The sequence below is a fragment of the Lepidochelys kempii genome, chromosome 20 (genome assembly GCF_965140265.1).
Source record: "Lepidochelys kempii isolate rLepKem1 chromosome 20, rLepKem1.hap2, whole genome shotgun sequence".
In the NCBI taxonomy this organism is placed as follows: domain Eukaryota; kingdom Metazoa; phylum Chordata; order Testudines; family Cheloniidae; genus Lepidochelys; species Lepidochelys kempii.
The window spans coordinates 18,186,076-18,214,046 of NC_133275.1; the positions used below are offsets into that span (position 1 = coordinate 18,186,076).

General features: G+C 50.3%; 1 protein-coding gene across 7 annotated transcripts; it reads right to left on the reverse strand.

Moving 5' to 3' along the window:
- Positions 1-205: 205 nt before the first annotated feature.
- On the reverse strand, positions 206-27,919 carry AAAS (aladin WD repeat nucleoporin). Of its 7 annotated transcripts, none has more exons than XM_073318175.1 (18): positions 27,833-27,919; positions 27,279-27,414; positions 22,239-22,366; positions 20,955-21,010; positions 19,244-19,335; positions 17,332-17,378; positions 15,258-15,356; positions 13,175-13,384; positions 12,149-12,292; positions 11,688-11,808; positions 9,810-9,934; positions 9,042-9,102; positions 7,966-8,056; positions 7,108-7,201; positions 6,336-6,403; positions 4,192-4,273; positions 2,958-3,042; positions 206-2,318 (listed from the first exon to the last, which is right to left on the reverse strand). In XM_073318175.1, the coding sequence occupies exons 2-18, from the start codon at positions 27,399-27,401 to the stop codon at positions 2,172-2,174; spliced, it is 1,773 nt and encodes a 590-aa protein (XP_073174276.1). In that variant the 5' UTR covers positions 27,402-27,414; positions 27,833-27,919; the 3' UTR covers positions 206-2,171. The 7 variants fall into 7 exon arrangements, with proteins under 7 accessions (XP_073174276.1, XP_073174275.1, XP_073174277.1 ...); XM_073318174.1 differs by having other exon boundaries at positions 27,822-27,872; XM_073318176.1 differs by lacking the exon at positions 27,833-27,919 and adding an exon at positions 27,663-27,804.
- Between the last annotated feature and the right edge of the window lie 52 nt (positions 27,920-27,971).

Consider the following 27,971-nt stretch of genomic DNA (forward strand, 5'->3'; position numbering starts at 1 on the left):
CTCTCCACTCAAATTAAAAACTCCAGTCAGCTTCACTTTTGTTCCTAACCAATTTCACTTTCCAGTTTCTCCTGCATTACTGGAAGCTCTTTGGGGCAGGGACTTTTTATTCTGTTAGTACAGCGCCTTGCACAGCGGGGTGTCAGTCTCTGACTGAGGCTCCTACGCCCCACAGCAACAGAAATAAATTAACCACCATACTGGATTTATTAATATTTGAAATTAGTTTTATTAAATAGTTTATTAAATAGTATTAATTTATTAATATTTGAAATAGTACAGGAGGCCACGAGACAGTAATTCAACCATAAATTCCTTTATTAATTCCAAAGGCCAAATGGTATTTTATACAATGGCTCTAAACATGCCTAAGCAGTCCCTACACCCAATACAGTAATGAAGTATTCATAAGCATGTGATCGGTATACTTACAAATAGGCCAGTCCTAGGGAAAACCATCTCACGCTGGCGTGCTTCAGTAAGATCAGGTAGGGTCTGATAAAGACCCTTCAGCTAACTTGCTAAAACCAAGCTAACTTTAGCAAAAACCAAGTTTGAAGCCGTTTATCCTTGGTACTTTCCTCCCTCCAAGGTCTTCCCTGATCTCCTCTCCCCTCCCCTCCTTGCTTACCAGCAGACCTGTGGGAAGGTTTGTGCTGGTTTCTTTTAAGACAGTTTTTCTTTGTCTTGTTACTGCAGCTCTTCATTAGTTACTTTCGGAACCATACATCCTTCCCACACTACAATACTAATTATTCTCACAGCCTTCTTCTACTTGTTGATTGCGGCCTTCTCCCTGCTAGCCACGAACTATAAAGCAAATAGGTCATTTTTTTAACCAAACTTTAATTCTTTTAATTTCAGAATTATCCCTACACACCACCTCTCCCTGTCACCCCTTATGAACTAGCCCTGGACATGCGAGACTCTGGCTTGGGGGCTGAGAATTCTCTCTCATGGGAACAGCTGTGTTACTTTTATGGAAGATGGACTGAGATTTTTCAGAGCTGCCTAGCAGCTTTGGACACCTGGTTCCCATTAACAGGAACAGGGCACCCAAATCCAACATACAGAAAGGAAGCAATGTCACACGGGCAGGACTCTTAGGTTCCACTCCCACCTCTGACTGCGCAGAGTCACTCCCCCATTCCAGGCTCACACTTGCCAACCTGTATGTAACATGACACCTATGGGAGAGTTGTCAGTATGAGGTTATTTAACCCAGGATCTTTTAGATCCCAAACTAGGAGCCTTCAGTGGCTGTACAGAAAGACCCAAGTGTGCTCAGACTGTGACTGACACCACTATGTAATTCAGACAGTAGAGGGGGCTGGAGATCCACACTGTATGGTTGGTTTAGCCCAATAGTGATAATACTGACCTGGCACAGAGGTGTCACTTGTTTTTAAAGCCCTCCAGCAGTGCCTAATAGGAACAGGCCCCCTAGCTCCAAGCAGGCCTGCCCCTTTCCCAGGTGTCACCGCACGCCTGCGCCCACACAGCAGAACAGACATAAGCTGTAAACTCTTGCCCCATTTGTGACCAAGTGCAGAACTGAAGCCAGGTGGCTGTAGATGAAAGGCACATGGAAGTGCTAGTTCTTTCAGAACCTGCCAGGAGCAGCTCCCTGGGTTAAATAGCTCCAGGGCTCTGAGCCACCCCAGCGCAAATACCACTTAGCCTTTTACAGGCAGCCGTTTGGAGGCTGGGAGCCGAAAGTGCAGCCTTGAGCTGCTGTGGTTGCAAAGCAAGTGCCATTCAGGTCACATTGGGAAGTACAAGAGAACGGAAGCCAGAATGAAAGTGTGATCTTTAATCCGGACAGCACCGAGCGCTTTAAAAAGCGGGGCCTCATGCTCTGTGCTGGCTCCTTCAATCAAGTTTATACAGCAAACAAAACTGCTCCCCTTCCAGACTCGGGGCTCTCTTGACAAATTATAAAATCCATCAGTGTCCAGCATATGCTGCCACCCCAGCTGACCCCAGTGGATGTGCTGGGACCACCTCTCTCTTCCCAGTGAGGCTGGGGAGGAGTAACCATTACAGGGAGCGAGCACCGTGGTTACCCAGCAGCAGGGCGAAAGGAAACTCCTTAAACAGCACAATTAGCATAAGGAAAGGCCCAGCAGGGTTGAAATGGAGCCCTGCCCAAGGGTCCCCTGCTCCGCTCTTCACAGCTCCGAAAACAAGGGCTGCTCCCGCACGCTGGCACTGCTGCTGCTCAGGGCCACAACAGGACTGTGGCTGGGTCTGAAGCAGGGGAACTGGGCGCTCACAAAGAAAAACGGGATGTGGCTGATCCTCCCTGTAGACCAGCACTGGTGGGGGAGGGAGAGAGAGAAACATGAGCACAGGAGCTGCGCAACACACCCCAAATCCCAGCCAATTAGATCTCTGTTCTGCTGGAAATTAGACCCATGTCCCAATGCCAACAGAACCCGAGTTAAGAACAGCCATACTGGGTCAGACCAAAGGTCCATCTAGCCCAGTGTCCTGTCTTCCAACAGCGGCCAGTGCCAGGCGCTTCCGAGGGAATGAACAGAACAGGGTGATTTGATGGATACATCGCCTGTCGTCCAGTCCCAGCTTCTGGCAGTTCGAGGCCTACGGACACCCAGCGTATGGGGCTGTGTCAGGATAACAGCACCTCCCATTCTCAGTGCCAGCAGATCTCAAGGCCCCTGAGGCCCTCATGGGGTCTGGTAATGACTCCCCCCGCCCCTCCCCATTTCAATGCTAACAGATCTAGGGTTAGGGTAACAGCACCCTCAAGCCCCATTCCCAGCAGCCACAGAGCTGTCCCCTCTGCTGAAGCCCTGTAGTTTCCTGCTCCTCTGTTGTGGAGGGACTGTGAGGGTGGGTGGCAGGGGGGAGGATTATGTTTAGAAAGCCTCCAGCTTCAGAGTGTCTCAGCTGGGACCCCCCAAGGAGATCCCAAAAAACAAGGCTGCACTCACCACAGTCAAGAGGGCCCCTTTCTTAAAGCAGGGATGGAAAGCGATCAGCTGCGGCTGAGCCCCTGGCTCACCCTGCAGGAAGCCACTAGGGAAGAGAAAGGAGACACAGTGACTGCATGACCAATTGATCTCACTCACTCTCACATTCCTCCAGTGTTGGGCTACGAGCAACAGGACCTGGGATCCCTTGCCCACCCCTTCACACTGAGGGAGGCACTTACACTGCCGTCAGACTATGACAAACTATTAATACCACACCAGCAAGGTGCAGCCGCCTCTGGGGTGGAGAGCAAACAGAGAGGGAGAAGGGACATTTGGGCTTTAGGGCCTGGGGCAAATCCCCTTACCCCCGACCCTTGTGCAGTACTACGGGATCTTTAACATTGATGCGGCACGGACAGGATCTGGGGATTTGATAGTCTTGTCTGAAAGACCCATACCTGCACAGATGTGTCACGGTGCTCTGGGGCCTTAATGGGTTGTATGGATTGGTGTTGTGGAGTTGGGGTTGTTACTCTTATGGGTGTCTCTCTTATTCCCTGTCTTGCAAGGAGGGTTTTTTGTTTGATTTTAAAACAGGAACTCAGTGGAAGCCACCCTGCCAGCAGGAAAAAGGACCAGGATGGCAGGGATAGCTCCAACTGAGATGCAGCCACTTCTGGGGCACAACACCGCATACTAACATTTCCTTGAGTGTTTAGGGCAGGAACCACAGAATACAACATCCAATTAGGGGAAATTTAGGGCTTGATCCTGCACCGTGTCCTCAGTGATTAGTGCCAACAGAGGGTGCTCAGCACCACAAGGCAGAATGGAATTACACAAGCTTGAATTTGACCAGGACACCAGAGCCTACTCCCTGACTCTCACCCCAGCACCATGGATGTTTAAGGACTAGCCAGTCAGGATCCCCGTTTCATGACTCACTTGAAAGACAGCACCCTGTGGTGACACAGTCCACCCTAGCACCACCTCTGGGTGTTAACTTAGTGCCGATTCAGAGGGAATGGCACCAAGAACCCAGCACCCTCTCCAGTATCATGCCAAGCTTGGATGCATCTCTCTAAAGGACATGACCTCACTCCAACAGAAGCTCTGGGCTTGACGCAAGAGTTACTGGGTGAAATTCTATTAGGCCTGTGTTCTGCAGGTCAGACTAACTGCTCAAAACAGTCCTTCTGCTGCCTTTAATCTTATGGCGTTGAGGGCTACTCCTTAAGCCACCAGTACGCACCATGGCAGGAGTTCGAACACGGGGCTGTTGCGGGTACGAAACACAGCAACGATTGTCCTGCTTTCAGGGGTTTCAGGATTCCCTGCAAAGAGGAAAAAAGCAAGTGAACAGGACATTAGCTATTTTTCAGACACAAGTGGTGCCCGGAAGCTGGTTTGAGGCCTTGGTAAATCGCTATTTGTCCGCAGGTCCCAGCAGGAATCTGGGGTGATTCTTTATTAATGAACTTCAATCACTTCGGATAATGGTACAGGTGAAGTGATTGCTGTGGCCCGGACGCTAATCAGATCCCCTTTCTCTACATTGGATCAGAGCCAGAAAGCCTCACTTCCATCAGAATGTCATTGACCAGCGACTGGGACAAGCAATGCCTAGGGCGGGGTTTTCAACAGCACTTAGGTGATCAAAAGCCAGTGGGTCTCGTACTCTGCGTTAGGTACTGAAACAGTGAAATCCAAGAGTGGTTCTAGCCTAGGACTTGGGAGACCCGGGTTCAAGCCCTATTCTGCCACAAGCTTCCTGGATGACCTTGGCCAAGTCACTTGGTCTCTGTGCCTCATTTCCCTGCCCATAAAATGGGGATAATAGCCACGCCCTTCCTCACAGGAGTGTTGTGAGAGTAAATACAGTAAAGATTATGGGGTGCAAAGATGCTATGGTAAGGGGGAGCATCTACAGTACCTATTTGGCCCTCATTGTGGGGGTGCTCAGATAGTCTTTACCTATTTATCCACGCCACAAGATGTTATCCCCACTGTACAGAGGGGGAACCATGACATGCTAGGTGACTTCCCCAAGGGAGTCTGTGGAACAGGGAATTGAACCTGGTTTCCCTCAGTCCCAGGCTGGAGCTCTAACCATCCTTTTGCTCCACTTTTGAAAAATCCCACCCCCTAAGATGCCTACAACTGAAAGATTTCGGGGTGGGACGGGGGGAATAAGTGTTCCTCCTAGTTTATCAGTGGCTTTACTGTGTGCTTTGCACAGCACGCTGGAGAAGCCCATTTCCCCGTCACTTGTGGGGCCTTTCACAGGGCAACAGAGGAAAGAAGCATTTTTAATACAGAAGGTGGCTGATTCTCATGGCTAAGGCCACTTGACACTGCTCAAGTGGTACAAAGGGGCATTCGAACAGATGGAAAGTGCCTTCAGGCCAAGGTGCGGGAAACTCCCCTGCCAGGCCAGCCTTTCACCCTAGGCAGGAATGACACCAGTTTGTCCACATTGCTGACAGCCGGCTGCCTTTGGAGATGCACTAGCTCTCTGAGGGGGTTACTACAGCCATATCCCATTGGGTTCCTGCTCTCTGAATAACAAAGGTGGCTCATTTACAACCAGGCTTTGAAGAGAATCCCAGCAGCCTCCCGCCTGCTGCTATAAAATGCAGATTAGAGGATTGTCTTAAGTCTCTCAAGCATGCAATTTTATATGCTTAGATCCATGCAGGACACACCTGCTCTCACTCATGGGCCACTGTAGTAAGCTGGGGGTTGGGGGTGGGGGGGTATGACACAGCACAGGGTGCCAGTCATGGCTTGCCACTGTACCATGCATCCTGACTGGCCTTGGTTTTGCAGCTACTCCTCTTCTCTTCGGCTGGGCTTCCTACGCAGCACACAGGACTTCTCTGCATGAGATCAGGGGACTGGATGGTTCAGTGGGTTGGGAATGGCCTCTAGATGGTAGGTCTAATGGCAGCAACAGAGCATTCCCCTGTTACCCCTCTGGTTATTGTTATACCAGATCAGAACCAGGGCCCCATCTGGGTGTTGTATGAACACGCAGGTCCTTGCTCCAGAGAGTTTACAGGCTCATCTGAAGGAGAAGGCTCATGCAGGTGAAGGCTGAGACCCAGTGGCAGGGTGGAGCCCACCCTATTCCTTGCCTGGGGATTTGTGGGGCAGGAGTAGCTGTTTAATGCAGATGGGGAAGAGGCTATTCAGGCGAGGGGCGGTTCCGGAGTGAGAGGAGACTATCCACTGCTCTCAGCTGGAGCTAGCTGCACCTCCCTTCCCCTTCTGCATTATCTAGCTCCCACTCACTGTTTAACCTCACACTGGGTGGGGGAACCAAGCTACACAAGCCAAGATCGCTTAGGAAAATCCCATTTGAGAGTGAGGGGGTTGAAGGACTTAAGGTTTTACCTCTGATGAGAGCCGCAAGCCTCTCGCCCCTGGGGTCCCAGACCATGGAGTGCACTTCCCCTCCGATCCTGAAACCAACACACCGGGCATTAGAGCTCCTCTTGCTGAGAGTAGCATCAGTGTGAGCTAGGCTCAGCTGCCAGGAATGCTGCCTGCCGCCTCGCTCGCTAGATGGGCTTGGAAGAAGCCCACACCCCACACACACAGTTTCCTTAGCAAGCAAGCAAGCTCTGTTCCAAGCTGCCTTTTGCATCACAGAATTTCTATCCTATGGAGATAGAGTAGCATAACTGGGACACACATGTCTTCCACCCTTAGCCTTGGCTTGGGACCCCTTCGGATGAAGTCACATGTGACAAGTCAGCTGAGCTCAGCTTAGTTTGTTTGCTACATGCAACCACCCTATACCTAGTTCTCCCACCCCAGGAATTACCCAGAATTGCAATCACCTAGGCTTGCTGCAGGCCCTGATGGGTGCAGAGATAAACATCTGGGAAGAGAGAAAAGGGCCTGCCAGTTTTACACCAGGCTCTGGGCAATGATATCGATCTGCCACTGAAATCACCCACAAAAGAAAGTGGGAGAGAAATGTCATGTAAGCACTGAGCGATGCCCCTGTACACCCCACACACAAATCTGAGTAACAAGCACAGGGGCTATGTTAAGGCATCAGCGCCTGCATCTTCCATTCAGGATCTGAATCTGCAGCACCGTCCCCTCACTCGGTCTTCCCACCGCAGCCCTGTAGCGGGGCCAGCTACCCTGTCTTCACCTCTCCTCCCCATATGGCGTCTCGAAGGTGGTCTCGGACAGGTCTGCCACAATAGACGCCGTTTTTGACCCTCCGACTTGCCCTTGCATCTCGCCTGGAATAGAAGAGACCAAGACAGGTGAATTCTGCCACACAGCTAGTAGCTAAAGTTGCCGAGTCGTGTGCTGAGCAACGTGAATCAGTTTGTTGCTGCTGTGTTGGCCCCCCATGTCCTGACCAAATTCCACGATGGATCGTTCCGTTCTGCCTCCCTAAATTGCCCCTGCACTTCGGATTGGATGCAGGATTCTTCTCCGTTTCCTGGCCTAAATCACTGTTTATGTTGCTGTGCACTGTTGAAAAGAATCCTTGCCCCACCCCAGAAGCAGCTGCATTGTGGTTTAGACTACAAAGTGGAGATTTTCACCGTTTCAGAGAGGAATTAGGTGCCCAATTCCCACTGAAAGTCCATAACAGTTGGACAGTTAACTGCCCTTTGTACCTCTGAAAATCTCCCCCCAGTGGGCTAATGACCAGTAACTCAGAACTACAACATTGTGAGATTCATGAAGAGCTCTGCCCCGCCACTAGAGTGTGCCTAGGATACGTAGCACTACAGGATGTTATGGCACATGGGCTGGATTAAGGAGGGGGAGAGGAAACAGAATGAAAGATGAGTCCGAACACTGGCTTTGGTTGGGGTGTTTCATAGTCAGCACCCAGGGTGTGCTCACCAGACCAGGAGGAAATTAACAAGATCACATAGGAGGAAGGCAAAGCTCTGGCTGGAAAGCGTCCGGGAGACCAGTGTGGCTATGGGAATCAGACAACAATCTGGTGGAATCGGCTATCTCCTCTTGGAAAGTTTAACGTACTCACCACTGTACTCTGAGAAGGACAAGGAGTAAATGACCGACTCCCCCAGGACCGTAAAGAGCAATCGGCTGCCGTCAGGGCTCCAGCACCCTGTCTGTGGGAAGGAAAGGGACGCGTTTAAAACCAGACCATGAGAACAACTTGCAACATGGTACCTTTTATCCTCAGAGTTGACGAGGGAGCTAGCCACACAGCTTCCCCTTAACGTTCCTGGAAGTCATGTGGCTAACTCAGCTTTTAAGGGCTCAACCCATATGGCATCATTTGCCCACCACGGAAACGCAGCCACCTCTGTATCTAACTCAGCAGCTGCTGCACAGCACTGCTGTAACACAACAGTTTAGGATAGGGAGGGAAGGAGAATCCAGCAGCCAACTCGCACTGCAGGGGGAGTTTAGATAGGTAGAGTGGAATTCAGCCAGGGCTGATATCCCCTTTGGATCAGAATTGGAGTATTTATGAGCACAGATCGAGGACTTCGTTTCACCCTCAGGTAAGGAAAAGTCTCTCCACCCCAACACAGGAACAAGGGAAGACTCCATCACGTGACAGAAGTTTAAGTCTGTGGTGCTGGGGATGAAGCACTGGCCTTACACCGCAGTGATCCAGCTCAAGGTTCTTTCTGTGAAGGCATTTTTAGCTGACTTAATGGAGCTTGACAGCTGGAAACAAGGAGAGGCAGCCATGTTCTCCACAGACCTCTGGCAAGGGGTTGCCTGTTGCAGGGGGCTGGAGGTTGGTGGGTCTTATCTGTGCTTATCCTACAGGATGGGAGTCTGCACAAAACAAAACAAAAACTCACTAACCCAATTTGGATCAAATTCCCAATTTTGCATCAGGAAGGGCCCAGCCAATCTGGAGAACAAAGCAGAGAGCTAGTCTCACCCCGCAAGAGGGCAATGGTCAAGGCAGGGCGACTCACTGCATCTGCTCCTGTGTACCTGGTACGTAGCAGGGCAGTGATAGGGGAAGGATCTCACTGTTCAGCTGTTTGTCCGTTAACCTTCACAAAAACCAATCTGCTCAGTGCTCTCCCCTTCACTAGCGCGGAATCAGGAACAACCCTCCACCCCACATACCTGGCAGTGCCCCTTGATGGTGGGCCACCTCTCGCACGTCCACATTTGAGCTTCCCACACCCTGGAAGAGACCATAGGATGAGGTGAATGAGAGCACAGACTCACTGTATTTCCAGCATCTCCATTTCAATTCTTGTGTTAGACCCAAGACCGTTGAGAGACAAGGTTTAATCCAGTTCTGCTTCTCTGAGAGGAACCAAACAACTGCCATCAACAGGCAGACAACATGGTCTTCACAGACAATTGGGGCATGTCAGCTCCTGGGTTCTGCCTCTGACTGACTAAGCCACAGAGCAGCTGCTTCCTTGAGGAGTGTGAGACTTTGCTAAAGTTTGCAGAACATTTTGGAGCTCCTTGGATGATGGCAGGTGCTAGGCAAGGGGAAGACGTTACTGGCTGGGGAGGAGGGGAGGGACAGACCGACACAGCAAAGCCATGGGACTCCGAAGGCAGAAAACCTGCAGTGATGGAGGGCTCAGAGATGCTGTCACCCAGATATCACCTGCCTGCAGCAGAAGAGTGAAGAACTTCTCTGTTATCTTTCACCCCCACATCTCAAGGCACTTTACAGATGAAGTCTGACAACCCCCTCTGAGATGGGTCCATAACATCCTCTCCATTTTACAGATCAAGATGCAGACATGCAGAGAAAGGAGGTGACTTGCCCCAGCCCAAAGGTGAGAAGAGACCCTAAGAGTCCTGGCTCCCAGTCCCATGCTCTAACCACTAGACCATGCTCCCATGGGTCCCAGCAGTCCTCATCCTCACCTGAACACTGCTGAGGGTGTGGTTGCTAGCACCTTGCTGCCATCGGGTGACCAAGCAAGGTAAGTGACTCCACCCCCTCCAAACCACTGTAGTGGGACACAGTTTTCCGTGGACACGTCCCACACCTAGAGAGGGAGAGAAGCGTGGGGGGGAGTGAGGGGGGAAGATGATGAGGGTAACATACTGGAAAAACAAATCTGTCTCCCTCCAACCCATACACAGCTGGGAGTTGGAAAGGTTCTGTGCCCCTCTGCTCGCTGGTTCAGCTATCTTCCAGGCAGGCTCTTGCTATACCAGGAAGAGGATGACAGACACCAGCCACGGTTTTCAATATTAACCCATCACAGCATCAGTAGAGGCCTCAGCCTTGCAGCACATCAAGGAGGGATTGGTTTCCCCCCGGTCAGAGCAATTTTAGTCCCTTTGGTCATGTCAGAGACCAGTTCCCACTCTGCAGCTCTCTGCAACCTCTGGAAGTTGTGAATCACACACAGTGGATTTGAGCATCAAGAATGAACTTTAGTGGCCTTCAGTCACAAGCCCATAGGCACACAGCTTGCCCCATGCCTAAACTCAAGCATTCTGCCTCCAAACCACCCAGGTCCTGCTGGCCAGGAAGAAACCGCAGAATCTAGAAATTGAACCTGGGGCTTCTTCACAGCAGCAGACAGGCTGCCCCAAGGCCAGGAGGTTTTGGCCCTAAAATTCTATCAGGGAGTCGAGATATCGCTCACAGACAGAGCTAGCTTGAGCCAGGCGCACTCTTTGCTCAACACACCTCAATCCTTACCCGTGGCCCCTTTGCAATTCCAGTCCTAAGTGCCTCCCACACAAAGTGCCGCCAATGGCCCTTAACCCTGACCCACCGTCCTGCTAGTCCCGTCAGGTTCCCTGCCCCCCACGCCTTGCAGCAGCACGGTCAGTGCCCCTCATTCCTGACCCGAGCCCCAGAAAACTTGGTGACAGAGCTCATTCCCGACCTGCAGCTCCCTGTTGCTGCAGCGCGCGGCTTCTGAATAGAGGTGGCCGACTGCTGCAAAACTGAGCTGGGCGGAATCGAACCCAGGCCTGCAGCGACACTATCACCATCTGTGCCATCTTGGACTCCATCTCAGGGTCTTCATAGACAGAGGCCAGTCTAGAGCGGGGGAGCTCAGATTCTCAAAGCCCGGCCCTCATCTTAATACGGAGATGGTCTCCCGGGCACCTCTGGGCCAGGCGTGACTGCAGAGGCCCCCTCCCCTCCCGTTCTCCATCACACAGCATCCTTGTGGCAACTACATGGAAGAGTAAGATCAGGACCCAATTTAATGTATTTTTAGCTGTCTTACTGGAGTTTGGCAGCTGGAAACTAGAAAGGCAGCAATGTCGCCAGCAGGCTTTCAACAGACCTCTGGCAAGGGGTTGCCTGTGATGGCAGGAGATTGGACTTGAGGACCCAGGAGGTTCCTTCCAGTCCTCTGCAGCACACCAGCAGTATGAGGCTACCTTGAGCACCACTGGTCTAGGGAATAATGCTAACGTGACCTACATTAGTATCTATATAGATCCTTGTCCCACTCTGGTGCCCGGGCCGTAGAGATGTGAGCCCACTACTGCCTCTTAGTTAGCGGAGTTGGATTGGTAGGTCAGGCAGTAGAAACCCATGCTTTTAGACCCAGACGTCGCAGGTTCAAACCTTGGGGATGACCAACTAGACACACAGTTACTAGTGGAAACCCTTTGAAACAGTCACACGCATCTACTAGGGCATGTGGTTGAGAGTTCAGCAGGTCTTGCTGTTCCGTCCAGCACTGAGTGGTAGAGACACCCCAGCCACTCCCCACACTACAGGAGGACACAGGCGGAGAGAAACGTAGGAGGGCCCGCCTTACTCACAAGCATGGCAGTATCAACAGGCGAGGCCGAGAGCAGCATCTCTCCACTGGGGGCCCATGCCAGGCTGGTGACGGGACTGTGACCGGTGAAGGCAAGCACCTGGGCGCAGCCAGAGGAAGGCCTGAAGGAGAGGAGAGAGACCTTGCTAGTAGGGGCCAAACTGCTATGACATGTTCCAGGGAGGCTGGCAGCAGCTGCTTATTTCCAGGGGACATGTAGCTACATCTGTCTGTGTCAGGTGGCTTGTTGATGGGTAGGTGGTGTTGATCCAAATGCCACTGAACTGGGCTTTTAATGACACATGCTGTTCTGCTTGCCCAAGTAATGGGTGTGCTATAACCACACTAGACACATAGGATTCTGGCCCTGGCTTTAGAGGCAGCCTCCTTGCCAGCAGAGAGATGCCAGCAACATGGGAAGAGACCACAGGGGCACGACCATGTCTCCAGGTGGCTGGTTACCTGGTGGAAAGGGAAGTAGGATCCAAGTGCCAAACCAAGACACAGCTCTGGCATGCCACGGCGAGGATGGATGCACACAGTGGCTTCCACGCCATCGAGGCCACATTCCTCTGCAAGCGGTGTTTCAGGATGGGGACCGTCGCGCTGCAAGAGAGGAGAGAGGGGTGTGACATGGGAGACAAAGGCAGCATTCACAGCAGCAGCAGCAAGGTAACCGGCGCCTCTGGTATCTGCCTCTGCCCAGTCATCAGCTCCAGATACTCTGCCTGGGTGGATGCCCGAGATGTGCATACGGCATAGTTCTATGAGACCTAACACAATCTTCTATTTCTATGGCACCTTTTGTCCTAAATGGAGAGGAAGGATTGCCTAGGGGTTAGGGCACCAGACTGGACTCTAGAGACATAGGTTCGATTCCCTGTTCTGACACAGGCTTCCTGTGGGATCTTGGGCAAGACACTTGGTCTCTGTGCCTCTGTCAATAGGTGTAATAGCATTGCTCTGCCTCACAGGAGTTCTGAAGGTAAACGTGTTGTAGATTATGAGGCACTCAGGTAATGGGTATAACCAAAGAGAAAGAAATGATCCCAGAGCCCGCACACATACCACTGAAACATGGCCCCCCCTGGGGTGGGGGAGACACAGCAGCTGTGTCATAGCACTGCACACCAGCTCAGTGCAGGAGGTGGAGAATACCAGGGGGATTTGACCAGAACACACTGATTCTTGGGAAAAGTTCTAACTACTTGCGGCCAATTCACAGATCATCCAGGAGCGGTTTTATACCTACTCTGAAAGACAGCGCCCCCTAGCACCACACCAGGTCACTACTGACTGAGCGCAGTGCAGCTGTACTGAATCGCCAATCCCACTTCCAGCAAGATGTTGGGTTTTCTTTGGTGGAGTCCCCTGAAGTAATGACCAGGCCCTGACACTGCTAAGCCTGTGGGAACCTGACGAGATCACCACCCAGGGTGGCAGAGCTGCAACATTCAGAGGCTCAAGAGGACGGAGATGGCAGCGCACCTAGTTTGTTTAAGCGGCGTGCCCGGTGCAGCCTGCAGCCTAGTCCCAGCAGTTAATGGATGTGATTTGGCACATGCTGGCAAGAAAGTCCAGCCAGGGGATGCAGCCTGTGGAGGGGAAAGCCGGCAGCACTTCAGAATGAGCTGGGAGAGTCTTCTTTTAAGGATGCCTTTACTTGCTAGCTGGGACCCACTTGGAGAGTGGGGAGACCTGCAGGAGAGACGAAATTCAATGCATGCCCAAGGGGAAAAAGTGAGACCTCCCCTAACTAAGCCTCTCGCAGGCCAGTGGGAGACAGTCTGAACCTGCTCTGCCTGCTGAGCCATCACATGGGAAGAGGGACAAACTCCAGGAAGCACATGAGACGAGAGCAATATTGCTTAGCCCAGCCACCTAGTGACGTGAATATGGATTTCTTAAGTGTTAACCTGAAGACAAATGGATCAGCCCTTACTGACAGCTGCTGCTTAGCTTGGCGAGGCGATAGATGCGCTATTAACGATTCTGGCCCTTGGTCTAGAGGAGGCCTCCATGCCAGAGGAGCTATGCTGGCTTCAAGAGACTGCGGGAGCATACCTGCTCTCCAGGAAACATGGGGTCAGTGCTGGGCCCCAACACGCCCCTTCCACAGGTGCTCACAGGAAAGGTTTGTATGAGGAGCTGGGAGAAGGACCCCCATGGGACATCCTCAGTAACAGGACTGGTCTGAACCCCAAACTGGGGGGTGTTCTGCTCAGCCACTTATCTGACACTTATCTGGCTCCTATCAATAACCCTCAAGGGCCAGGCCTTACTGACAGCGGACGTCACCCAGCTGCAGTGTCATTCCACCTTTCCCCACTATGCACAGCGAGTGCTGTTTTCCTTCGATGGGATGGCCTGCATCAACAGAGGGGGGAAACAGAGAGAAAACTGGAAGTAGGCTAGCAGCAGGATCTGGAGATTTTACTAAACGTCTGATAAGAACTTCTGCTACAGAGTGAGAAATTCTGGGAACACAAAAAACCTGCCAAGAGCTGAAGACGAGTGTGTGATGGAAGGAGTGGCTAGCTCAGGGATAAGAGGTGGGTTACAGAGGGGAGGAGAGGGAGGAGAGGATGCAGAGTCTTTGGGACATACTGGAGAAGCATTTGGAATGGTGGCATTTGGTGCCAAGAGACCCAGAGCTGAAGTGTTGCCTTCACTGGAACTGCCTTCACTGTCTTGGTGCTGAGGAACTACCCCACGGCACCACCTTCTCTCCCTTAGCGTCAGGGCAGGGCATATGGGCTCTCGAGGCTGTGTAAGGAGCCTGGAGGCCTGAAGGCACTTGAGAGGGAAGAAGGGAACTTCCTAGGGAATCTCCTTAGCCTCATGCTCAGAACAAAGACACTGGCTGCAACCACCAAGGTCTTAACAGGCTTCAGTGCAGAAGGGCCTCGCACTGTCAGTGTAATTCTAGGAACCTGACCTGCTGAACTAGAGAAAGGTCTAACAACTGTGCTGCTACAGAGGTCCAAAACACAGGGCGCACACTCCCCTCTTGCTGAGGACATCAGTTTGCAGCTTCCACGGGGCCCACAACAACCTCAGTCTTCGTATGCACTAGCAAGAGCATGGGAGTCAGCTTAGAACCCTGAATTAAGGGTTCAGGAGCAGACGACAGCCCGTCTGGACGCTGCGCGGAGCTGCAGATTTTATGCACGGGGACTCCTGCAGCAGGAAGGCTCAGAGCCTTGCCTCACAGTCCTGTGGGCATGACCCTGCCAAGAGATATCTGGCAAAGGCAGACTCAGTCACAGCTCCAGATTCCTGTCCCTGCAAGGTATGGCAGGAAGGAAGGACTGGAGACAACTGGGGCTGCACCTCCCTTTCCCAAGCTTGGCCAGCAAAGCACTGCTTAGGCGGCCTCTGAGGAGTGCTGTTTCCAGTAGCTTGTGGCTCAGGCTCCCAGACCCCAAGAACAGGGATCCATAGAGGTCTTTGTAGCAGCAACGGAGGTGTCCGTACCTCACTGCATGAGCCCTCGCCATCACACAAGCTTTGCAGCCTCAGTGCGTCTTTACTCTGCCAGCGGCAGTACGGGCAACCTGACACTCCTCACCTGTTTGTGTTGTAAACTCGGATGGAGTCGTCCAAAAGGGCCACTGCAAACTTGCTGGAATGAGGGTGCCAGGCAAAAGCCCGGATGGAGCAGCCAGCCCTGGAAAAACAATGAGCAAGAGAGAAGGGATCATACTGTGTTACACAGCCCCAAGGGTCTGACAGTCTGAGATGCAAAGCAGGATTGCCAGATAGTAAAGACAGTAAGGGACGGCTTAGAAAAGGCAAAGCATCAGGTTCAAAGACAGGTTCAAACCCCAGCAAGGTCTCCTCAAACTTTCATCCTTCCCAAGAGGAGTAACCTTTGAGAATTCAGTTTGTCTAAGATTGAGATTCTCAGATACTACTGAGTGGGGGCCAGATAAGTACCACTGACAGCATACACAGAGCTTGAGAGACGACAGGACAAAGAGCGCCATGTCAGATACAGCAATATCCTGGAGAATGCCTTTCTGAATCTGAGTGCTGGAACATCGAGGCCTGTATTCCATCTCCAGCAGTGCCCAATGTGTACGACTGGACTGTGCACAAAACTGAACAGGCCTGAAGAGAGACTCCCACAGGCTGCAAGTCTGATCTACTGGCTTCATGGACACACGACTGTTGATTCCCCTTAGTCCTGCAAGGGGTGACACAGCCACAGGAGGGCTGGCTGGAGCCAAGTCCCACTTTCTCGTGCCAGTGGTAGCAGAGAGAACCCAGGACAATACCAAGAGCCCAGGTGAAGCGTGCAGCATTGACATTTAGATAGTTCGCTCTCTGACTTGTAAAGGGAGTAAGGTGGATCCAGAAGCCCTTGGGAATAAACACAGGACTACAGGGTCTGTCTAACTTAGGCACTTTTCAGAGTCTGTGGTCCTGCCTGGCCCTCTGCTATCACAGAAGATTAGAGTTGGAAGAGACCTCAGGAGGCCATCTAGTCCAACCCCCTGCTCAAAGCAGGGCCAACCATGACTAAATCATCCCAGCCACGGCTTTGTCAAGCCAGGCCTTGAAAAGCTCTAAGGATGGAGGTTGCACCACCTCACTAGGTAACCCATTCCAGTGCTTCACCACCCTCTTAGTGAAATAGTGTTTCCTCATATCCAACCTAGACCTCCCCCACTGCCACTTGAGACCATTACTCCTTGTTCTGTCATCTGCCACCACTGAGAACAGCCAAACTCCATTCTCTTTGGAACCCCCCCTTTAGGTAGTTGAAGGCTGCTATCAAATCCCCCCTCGCTCTTCTCTTCTGCAGACTAAATAAGCCCAGTTCCCTCAGCCTCTCCTCATAAGTCATGTGCCCCAGCCCCCCTGATCATTTTCGCTGCCCTCCGCTGGACTCTCTCCAATTATCAAATCCCTCCAGTTCCCAGAAAATATTTGTTAGTTTAAGGGAGAGAGGCTGGAACTGTGCCACCGACTGCGTGACCTTGGGCACATCACTCCACTTCTGGGCCTCACACATACCACAGGGATAACACCACACAGGTGGCAGGAGGCTAGATTTAACATTTCCTGGGGTGCACAGCAACCAAGACTCCTGTTTGGTGCAGAAGTAGGATCAAATTGAAACAGAGAGAGAGTAACTCTACACAGGCATTGTGGCTCAGTGGCCAGAACACTGGGCTAGGACTCAGGAGACCTGGGTTCTAGTCCCGCCACTACTGAGTGACCTTGGGCAAATAATTTCCTCCTCGATTTTTCCATCTGTAAAGTGGGCTAATGATCCTGATCTCCTGCACAAAGCACTTGGAGATCCATGGATTAAAAGCATGGCTATGAGTTAGGTGAACATCTAAGGTCCTCATTGCTGTAGTACCCAAGCAGCTCACCATCTTTCACGCAGTGCCATTAACCCCATTGTACAGATGGAGAACTGAGGCAGACAAAGTGACCTGCCCAAAGCAAAGCAGGAAGTTGAACTTGGGTCTCCCGAGTCTCAGCCAAAACCACTCATCACTGCACCCTCACCACTGCCCTATTCCTCCTCTCTGTAAACTGCAGGCACTTAGTCCCCACCACGATGGGCACCCTTATAAAAGCCCAGCTAGGTACACACACGTTGCAGAGCCTCAACGTGCAGAACTTACCAGTCCACCGCCTGGGAGAACTCTGCAATCATGTCTTCGCTGCATAGCTGAAGGATAGATGAAAAAAGAATTAACACATCAGTGGCAGATCTGGCAAACCGCACAGAGAAGACAGCAGCTGCCTGCGGAGTGGGTATCGGAGCTACAAGAAGTTGATGGGAGTTACAGTTATCAGTTAAGTGGTTTTCACGTCTCACCCACCTTATATACACCCTCAACAGTTCCTCTGGAATATTCTGCCATATTTAACCCTTGCTTTTCAGTACCCGGTTGTTCTCCTTCCCCAGACAGAAAGAACATTCAGAGACCGTGTCTACACTGCAATTGGGAGATATGACTGCAGCACATAGACATATGAGTATCAGCAGCAGTACATGGGGCTAGCTCCTGCAATCATCCCTGCCGCTGCAGCTTCACTGCTATTGTTACTCAAGCTAGTTTTGAACTAGCTAGCCACACTACATTTGCTGCACTCACACTTCTTGAGTGCAGTGTAGGCAGACTTGGGAGTACCCAGGCAAGCCAGCATTAGAGCAATACATTATGGCTTGGATTTGCAGAGGGGCATCCACTGATTTGCAACAAGGTTGAGTGCTTTGGAAATCCCAGCCACTATCAACGAGAAGATTTTAACCGGCTTGAGTTTTAAAAATGGCAACTTACTATTAATTATTTTATTACAGTAGTCAGCTGAATTTAGGGTTCTATTATGGAGATACACAATCCCTACTCTAAATAACTTGCAATCTAAATAGACAAAGGGGTGGGGGAACAGAGGCATGGGGTGGATCGGTGACTTGGCCAAGCAGGTCAGTGAGAGCCAGGAACAGAACCCTGCTCGCCAAGTCCCAGTCCAGTACTCTGTTCACTGAATCACTCTGCTTCCCAACTTGCAGATCCTGCTCAATTACTCTGAGGTGGCCCCACATTTGTACTCGGTGCTGAATTTGGACATGTGAACTTGGACATGACACCCTTTGTAAATACACACACCTTAGGCCAAAATGCCAGTTACCAGACTGATTCTGCCTGAGGTATTTGCCACCCTCTGAGTGACAGGATGTCTGCATCGATTGGTCTTTGATCAGTTATGATCACTGTCCCCTTGCAATGAATTCAGAGACTGGGGACTCCTGAGTTTTCTGTGTGTCGAGGGGATCCTGCAGGCAGCTGTGGCCTAGTGGACTGGGCTGAGAATCAGGCAACCTGCGTTCTTATTCCCACTGACTCACAAAGCTTCATAGGCACAAGCTACTTGCCCTCTCTCTGCTTCAGTTTCCCCATCTATAATGATACCAACCCACCTGAGTGAAAAGTGCTGCAAGTTCAAAGCATTATGTTTAATTGGGCAAGGAGACCAGCTTCCTTGATGCCTGTATTGTACCTCTCATGTTGCTGGAAGGCAACGGGATGGACTCAGTCCACAAATGGACATGAGGCCACTAATTTAATTGCAATACAATAGGATGAACAACATTTATATTCCTGCCCAGCTGGTCCAATGTTACACCGTGTTAGAGCCTGAGCTTCAGAGTCAGGGAAACATACAGACCCTCCACCCCCTTGTTGTGCACAAGCAGCTAACATCACAAGATGTGCCACATCTGCCAGCATTTCCACGACACTCAAGACTTGCCTACATTTAAACGCTGCAGCAGCGCAGCTGCTCCCGTGAATACCCTACCTACACCAACGGGACGGGTTCTCCTGTCTGCACAGGTGCTCCACCTTCCCAAGAGGAGTTAGCTAGGCTGACAGGGTCTACACCGACAGTTAGGTCAGTTTAACTGCGTTGCTCAGGGGTGCGGATTTTTCACACCCCATGAGCAACATAGTTATACCAAGGTAATTTCCTAGCGCAGACCAGGCCCCAGTAATAGTTAGGGACAGATTCATTCTTCACAGCACTCACTGACAAATGGGGAAACAGGGAGCCGTGGAGAGAGGAGACCCAGTGGCACAGAGCCAAAGTCCAGCGTGATCCTGTTTTCATCCACTGGAGATCTAGAAGGAAAGAGAGGGATATAAGAATGGGAAGGAAAAGAGAAGAGGGTCGTCAATCCTTCTGGAATTGTGATTTTCCAAGACAGAAGTGAAGAAGGATGCACAGACTAGAGTTAACCTGGAAACTTAAGGACTGTCATGTGTATTGTCTGAATCTCATGGACCATTACTGGATTTAATAAATAATCCCATCTATTTCTGTAGCTCTGGTCTTGCCCAAAGGATCCCAAAGTGCCATGGAAATGCATACACCTCGGGGTGAAAGGCAGCAACCAGCAATGAGGGGGCACAGGCCAAACTTTCGCAACGGACAGTGTGGGAAAACCCAGTGAAGTGCTGTGAGTCCGCTAAAATCAGGTGGGAATTGTGGAGAGTGAGGTGCACGGAAAGTGACTTATTGATTTAACAAAACTGAAAGATGGCAAATTTAAAAGTGACAATCAGAAAGGAGCTGTTACTTGTGAGTGGGGACAGCATGGGGAACACTGCCACAATATGTCACTGAGGCTGACAGCTGGCAAGATTCAAAGACGGATTAGAGGTTTCTACAAATAACCACCAGAGTTACAAGAGTAAGGACTGAAAACAGCACTACCAAAGCCCAGGTGTTTTGACAGAGATCTAAACCCTCCTACTTCAGGGATTAAGCCAACTTCTACCTAGTAGGAGTCAGGAAGAAACTTTCCCTGAGGGGCAAGGTATACCATAGAGGATTTCTTGCACCTCTGTCTGAAGCATCTGGTCTTGGCCTCTGTTGGGAACAAGATACAGAACTAGGACCACCATTGAACTAACCAGCAAGGCAATCTCTAGGTTATTTACTCAGCTATTCCAGGGAATGGCAGGGGAGCAATTCCTACACAGAGCTTATTTGGGATCCTTCAGAGTGGGAAACACTATGGTGTTCTATGGCTGTGGATGTGCATTTGAAAGCAACATGCCACCTGTAGTTTATAGGCTCAGCATGTAACTCTGCAAATGTGATTTTAAACACAACAGTAACCAGACATCATTAGCCTAGTGTCCCTGGGAGCAGCACTGAGCTAGCATGATCCAGCAGCACCCCCCCCGAGACAGCAACAGACAGGACGTGTCTGTACCACGGTCTCCCGCTGCTCTCTCATTATGGGTTGGGTTGTTATTTCAGGTTCCGTGCAGTGGATGATACTGGTTGGGTTTTATTTCCCCTCTGTGAAATAAGCAGATAGGTTTTGCTTTAAGCTTTTGTTGCGGTGGCAGCAGCAGCTCCCTCTATGTCCTACGGTGACTCTAGGCACTGACGGAGAGGAAAGGACGGAGTGGCAGCTTTAATCTCATATTAAGCTTCAGCTGTTTCAGAAGTAGTCAGCCCGATCCCCACAAACTCCAGCTGACCTGCTCAGCACTACAACCCTTTCCTCACTAACTCACGTAACCGAGAGAGGAGCCACAGGGAGGTGGGGAGGGACGGGACACAGAAAGGGGTCCAAAGCATGGGGGGGGGGGAAGCAGCAGAGTCCCAGGTGACAGGGACTAAAGGGACTGGAGTGATCAAGGCATGAAAAGATTTAGGAGACAGCTACCGAGTTCCTTCACAACATGTAGCCAGGGCTGCTCTCTTAACCCACAGTCAGACTCACCTGCCTCCTCCGCATTTGCTATCTCGTTAAGCACCCCACACATTCCCACATCGCGCCTGTGGACAGAAAACTCTGTGAGTCTCCTACATATCACAAGGCTACAGTTTTAAGCTAGACAGCAGGGGTGGGGAGTAGCTCTTCCCCCAGCAATGCAGGTCACTAGCATGGGACGTGGGAGATTCAGGTTCAATTCCCTGCTACACCACATACTTCTCACGTGGCTGTGGGCAAATCACTTAGTCTCTCTGTGCCTCTATTCCCCATCTGTGCAATGGGGATAACAGCACTACCCTGCCTCACTTGGGGGAGTAGAGAGAGAGATAAATCCCCTAAAAACTGTGTGAGGCACGCAGATACTACAGTAACATACCTTATATAAACAGTCCATCCCTACTGAGGTACCCTCTCCGTAGCCACGTGAGTAGGTAAGCAAGACGTTCTGGCATGAAGAACTGGACACAGTATCCAGGAGCCAGACTCTAAACAGGGCCTCAAGTTGTTTTCAGAGCTGCCCGCAATCTCCCTGCGACCCCACCTTGTTCGCTCTGCTTCACCTTACTGCAACTCCTCCCTCAACAAAAGCCACCAACTCTGACTTCCTCTTTTCAACTGCTGGTTCTCTCCCACCAACCTGGTCCAATATCCAATACCCCCAACCCCTTTGCCTCCCAGCTGTTGGAAACTGTCAGTTTATACCAGGCAAACCTGCTACCGGACTTGCTTATGACCTGCTTTCCAGCTGCAGAGCTGCCTGTTAACCTCAGGACAAAAAAAAAAAAAAAAAAATGACCAACCTCATTTCCCAGTTTCCAAGTGTCAAGCACCCACCCTTGGAAATTGCAGAAGAGTCTAGGGTTAAGAACCCCTTCCCATCTCAAGCAGCACTGTACCTGCCCTTAGGACAGTCCAGGCTTTTCTTCCACTGATTGCAAACGAGAGCTGAAAGGAGAATTTCAGCATGGGCTTGGTCAGGCCAGCAGAGCTATAGAAGGCCAGCATAGGGAACTGAAATGAGACACCATTTTAATTCCGAATGCCAGCCAGCACAATCAGGGTTATCTGAGGAACAGTCACCTCTCAGCCTCCAACATCCCAACCCCAGATTATTAATTATTATCATCTGTGTTACGGCAGTGCCTACGGCGACCCACTCAAAGATCAGGGACTCATTGTGCTAAGCACTGTACAAATATTTAAAGAGATGGTTCCTGCCCCAAAAAGCTTGCAATCTTCGTAACAGCTGCCTCCTTGCTTTCTGTTCAGAGCATGCACACACTTGCTCACCATGCATTGAGACATCTCTTCCAGAGGGTCTCCTGGTGGTGGATGAAGGCGGGTTTTGTGCTATGCTCCAGCCGGCTGTGAGCTTTCAGGGTTTCCTTGGGGATGGTTAGGACAGGCAGATCAGCCAACTGCAAGCACAAAAAACACAGTCAAACAGACTCTAGTGAAATGACTTGATCTGAGGACCAATGGCTGAGGGGTTTGGGAACAGGACACAGAACCAATCACTTCCAAGCCACCATTTCCAAAGAGCAGCTGAAAGCTACTACCACTCTCCAATCATTGGGCAACTTGCATGTAACAAGCTGGCAGATGTCAGTGCAGGTCAAGGGTCTGTAAGCTCCAGGGAATATGCCTTCTCAAAGGTCTGCAAGGCATTTAGCACATTGTGGCCATTATGCAAAAGAGTAAATATTTATGATCACAAAACCCACCAGCCAAGTGACCCCTCTTGTGGGCAACCTCAGCAAAGACGCCAAAGGCTGATTGGAAATAGAAATAAGAGGCTGGTTCAGATCAGGGCTGAGGCACATTGGCAGGGGCAGCATAGAGGGAATGCTTGCCATGTTGTGCCTGACTGTATCTGTTCGGTGCGTAAACAAAGGAGTCAGTCTCCAGGACTGGCACCTGCCAGACATTCTAAATTCACGTTTTGAAAAAGCAGCACCTACACGTGAGGAAGGAGGAAAGAGGTTGAATCTTATTTGTATTGGAACCCCAGTTATTAATCAAGACCCCACTGCGTTCATACAAACACAGAACAAAAAGATGGGGCTTATCCTCTAAGTAATGAGCAACTTGAGCTGAAGGATATATTCTCAACTTAATATGTTCTTCTAGCATATTGCTTACATCAACAATGTGAGCGCTAACTGAACTCATGCATCAGAAACCAGCTTCCATTGCCAGCTAAGCAGCACCATAATTATAGCTACAGGTGGGGAAATAAGCAATTGGGAGGCAACTGACTATATTCCTGAAAAGGAGAAGGTCACATAGGAAAGGAAACAGAAAGAAACTGGGCCAGGAGGCACAGCGGCTGCTACAAATTGTCAAAATGTTGATTAATTAAAAAAAGGTTTTGAAGTTTTTTTGGGTTTGTTTTTTTTGTGAATTTGGTGCTAGATGGAAAGTGCCAGAAGCCAAAGTCTCCCTCACCTTCAAGTATCAAGAAAACAGGTTGAGGACCTGCACTGAGGGACAAGGACCCACTCTGCTAGACAATTTGTGAACACAGAACAAAGAGATAGTCCCTGCCCCCAAAGTTTAAAATCCAAGTACAAGGAAAGCAACAAAGGTGGACACAAAAAGATGGATGTGGCAGGACAAGGAAATAGTGACACAATACAGTTCTGAGGGTTTAAGATTGGCAGCTCCCTCTTCCATGCATCAAAATCCTTCAGGGACAACGATGCCTCATGCTCAGGGGTTAAAGTAGGGGGGACCTGGGAGAAAGCACAGATGCCCCTCTGCTACGACCAGAGGGGCAAACCCCGTCCCTCCATGGCTTGAATAAGCAGCGCTCCCCCAGGCTGCTCCCCTTCTTCTTGGCTGGTGTGGCGAGTGCTCCCTGCTGTTCCAATCTACTTAAACCCCAGCTTGTGCATGGAGCTGCAAAGCTCTGCTGGGTTATAGTCCTGCTCCACCAGAAAACAGCGAAAAGCTCTCCTGGTGAAAGAGGCCAGGCCGTCCATTGGTCTGGAGCAGCAGATGGGTTCAGTCCACTGGTCTCCTTCTGGTTCACCTGCCACTGGGGAGAGCAGGCCCATCCAGGAGGGACAGAGTCTCCAAGAAGCAGCTGGTGAAACCTGTGCTGGAGGCCAGCCCTGGAAGAGGAGGAGACAAAATATTCCAGGGTACAAAATATATCGGAAGGACAGAAGAGGTCGTGGGGGGGAGGGGGAGGGGAGGTGGCACTGTATGTGAAAGAAAATGTAGAATCAAATGAAATAAAAATCTTAAATGAATCCACATGGTCCATAGAATCTCTATGGATAGTAATTCCACCTGACCAGGACAGTGATAGCAATGATGAAATGCTAAGGGAGATTAGAGAGGCTATCAAAATAAAAAACTCAGTAATAGTGGGGGATTTCAATTATCCCCATATTGACTGGGTACATGTCACCTCAGGATGAAATGCAGAGATAAAATTTCTCAATACTTTAAACAACTGCTTCTCCGAGCAGCTGGTACAGGAACCCACAAGGGGAGAGGCAACTCTCGATCTAGTCCTGAGTGAAGCGCAGGATCTAGTCCAAGAGGTAACTATAACAGGACCGCTTGGAAATAGTGACCATAATATAACAACATTTAACATTCTTGTGGTGGGCAGAACACCTCAACAGCCCAACACTGTGGCATTTAATTTCAGAAAGGGAAACTATGCAAAAATGAGGAGGTTAGTTAAACAGAAATGAAAAGGTACAGTGACCAGAGTGAAATCCCTGCAAGCTACATGGACACTTTTCAAAGACACCATAAGAGGCTCAACTTAAATGTATACCCCAAATTAAATAACACAGTAAAAGAACTAAAAAAGAGCCACCGTGGCTTAACAACCATGTAAAAGAAGCAGTGAGAGATAAAAAGGCATCTTTTAAAAAGTGGAAGTCAAATCCTAGTGAGGTAAATAGAAAGGAGCATAAACACTGCCAAATTAAATGTAAAAATGTAATAAGAAAAGCCAAAAAGGAGTCTGAAGAACAGCTAGCCAAAAACTCAAAAAGTATTAAAACGTTTTTCTAAGTACATCAGAAGCAGGAAGCCTGCTAAACAACCAGTGGGGCCCCTGGAAAAGCGAGATACTTAAAGACGATAAAATCATTGTGGAGAAACTAAATGAATTCTTTGCTTCAGTCTTCATGGCTGAGGATGTTAGGGAGATTCCCAAACTTGAGCAGTCTTTTGTAGGTGACAAATCTGAGGAATTGTTACAGATTGAAGTGTCACTAGAGGAAGTTTTGGAATTAATTGAGAAACTTAACAGTAACAAGTCACCGGGACCAGATGGCATTCACCCAAGAGTTCTGAAAGAACTCAAATGTGAAATTGTGGAACTATGGTTTGTAACCTGTCCTTTAAATCAGCTACTGTACCCAATGACTGGAAGATAGCTAAAGTAATGCCAATATTTAAGAAGGGCTCTAGAGGTGATCCTAGCAATTACAGACCGATAAGTCTAACGTCAGTACCAGGCAAATTAGTTGAGACAATAGTAAAGAATAAAATTGTCAGACACACAGAAGAACATAAAATTGTTGCACAAAAGTCAACATGGTTTCTGTAAAGGGAGATCATGTCTTACTAATCTATTAGGGTTCTTTGAGAGGGTCAACAAACATGTGGTCAAGGGGGATCCAGTGGACATAGTGTCTTTAGATTTCCAGAAAGCATTTGACTAGGTCCCCCACCAAAGGCTCTTACGTAAATTAAGTTGTCATGAGATAAGAGGGAAGATCCTTTCATGGATTGAGAACTGGTTAAAAGACAGGGAACAAAGGGTAAATTTTCAGAATGGAGAGGGGTAACTAGTGGTGTTCCCCAAGGGTCAATCCTCGAACCAATCCTATTCAACTTATTCATAAATGACCTGGAGAAAGGGGTAAACAGTGAGGTGGCAAAGTTTGCAGATGATACTAAACTGCTCAAGATAGTTAAGACCAAAGCAGACTGTGAAGAACTCCAAAAAGATCTCACAAAACTAAGTGATTGGGCAACAAAATGGCAAATGAAATGTAATGTGGATAAATGTAAAGTAATGCACATTGGAAAAAATAACCTCAACTATACATACATACGGGGGCTAATTTAGCTACAACTAATCAGGAGAAAGATCTTGGAGTCATCGTGGATATTTCTCTGAAGACATCCACGCAGTATGCAGCGGCAGTCAAAAAAGCAAACGGGATGTTAGGAATCATTAAAATGGGATGGAGAATAAGACAGAGAATATCTTATTGCCCTTATATAAATCCATGGTACACCCACATCTTGAATACTGTATACAGATGTGGTCCCCTCATCTCAAAAAAGATATACTGGCTTTAGAAAAGGTTCAGAAAAGGACAACTAAAATGATTAGGGGTTTGGAACAGGTCCCATATAAGGGGAGATTAAAGAGGGTAGGACTTTTCACCTTGGAAAAGAGGAGACTAAGGGGGGATATGATAGAGGTCTATAAATTCATGAGTGGTGTGGAGAAAGTGAACAAGGAAAAGTTATTTACTTGTTCCCATAATAGAAGAACTAGGAGCCACCAAATGAAATTAATGGGTAGCAGATTTAAGACAAATAAACGGAAGTTCTTCTTCACACAGCAAACAGTCAACTTGTGGAACTCCTTGCCTGAGGAGGTTGTGAAGGCTAGGACGATAACAGGGTCTGTGGGGGGGATGTGAGAGAACCTGGATTTGTGCAGGAAATAGCCCAACTTGATTGTCATGCACATTGTGTAAAGAGTTGTCACTTTGGATGGGCTATCACCAGCAGGAGAGTGAATTTGTGTGGGGGGTAGAGGGTGAGAAAACCTGGATTTGTGCTGGAAATGGCCCACCTGATGATCACTTTAGATAAGCTATTACCAGCAGGACAGTGGGGTGGGAGTAGGTATTGTTTCATATTCTCTGTGTATATATAAAGCCTGCTGCAGTTTCCATGATTTGCATCTGAGGAAGTGAGCTGTAGCTCACGAAAGCTTATGCTCAAATAAATTGGTTAGTCTCTAAGGTGCCACAAGTCCTCCTTTTCTTTTAGGGTCTAAAAGAGAACTGGATAAATTCATGGAGGTTAAGTCCATTAATGGCTATTAGCCAGGATGGGTAAGGAGTGGTGTCCCTAGCCTCTGTTTGTCAGAGGGTGGAGATGGATGGCAGGAGAGAGATCACTAGATCATTACCTGTTAAGTTCACTCCCTCTGGGGGCACCTGGCACTGGCCACTGTCGATAGACAGGATACTGGGCTGGATGGACCTTTGGTCTGACCCAGTGTGGCCGTTCTTATGAGACCCCAGCTGGCCCCCTCGGTCGGGCAGCACTTGCCTGGTCTTGGAAAGCGAGCGGGAGCGTCTCATAGACGTGGCCGGAGACCAGCGCGTTGTTGAATTCGTACAGGGTGAGATCTCCGGGGGCAGGCGGGGGCGGGAACAGCGCCAGGGAGCACATCCTGCTGCAGGCCCTGGGGAGAAGGCAGGGCCGGGTCAGAGACGGGCGTGCAGCCCCTCGTCGGGGGGTCCCATTCAAGCCGATCGCCCTCCACCCTGCCCCGGGGCCCCCCTCCCACCGCAGGCCCGGGGGAGCCCCTGCCCCAGGGCCCCACACTCAGCACCCCGCCCACGGACAAGGGGTCCCATTCGCCTCCCCCGTCCCAACACAGGCCCGGGGGGAGACCGTGGCCCCAGGGCCCCACTCAACACCCCCCCTCACCCTCGCCGGGGCTGGGCAGAGCCAGGGGCCCCCAGGCTCCCCCTCCCCGTGGGCCCGCAGAGAGGGACACGTCCCCCGGCCGGGCCTGGGGAAAAGGGCCGCGCTGGAGCAGGGAGCCCCAGTCACCCCCACGGGAAGCCCCGGCCCCTCAGCCGTTACCAGGCACCAACCCCTGCTTTTCCCGGGCCCGGTTCAGAGCCCGACGGAAGCCGGCTCAGGACACGCCGCTCGACCCGCGCTCGCCCCCTAGCGGCGCCTCCCGGCAGCTCGCTGGGGCCGGGTGGGAGTGGGGAGAAGCACATGAGAGAG

Coding starts and splice junctions, on each gene's coding strand:
- AAAS (XM_073318175.1), bottom strand. CDS start 27,401: ATGTGCTCCCTGGCGCTGTTCCCGCCCCCGCCTGCCCCCGGAGATCTC. Junction 21,011..22,238: donor AAGAGATGTCTCAATGCATG/GTGAGCAAGTGT, acceptor TTCTGTCCACAG/GCGCGATGTGGGAATGTGTG. Junction 3,043..4,191: donor GTGTTCGAACTCCTGCCATG/GTGCGTACTGGT, acceptor TCTCTTCCCTAG/TGGCTTCCTGCAGGGTGAGC.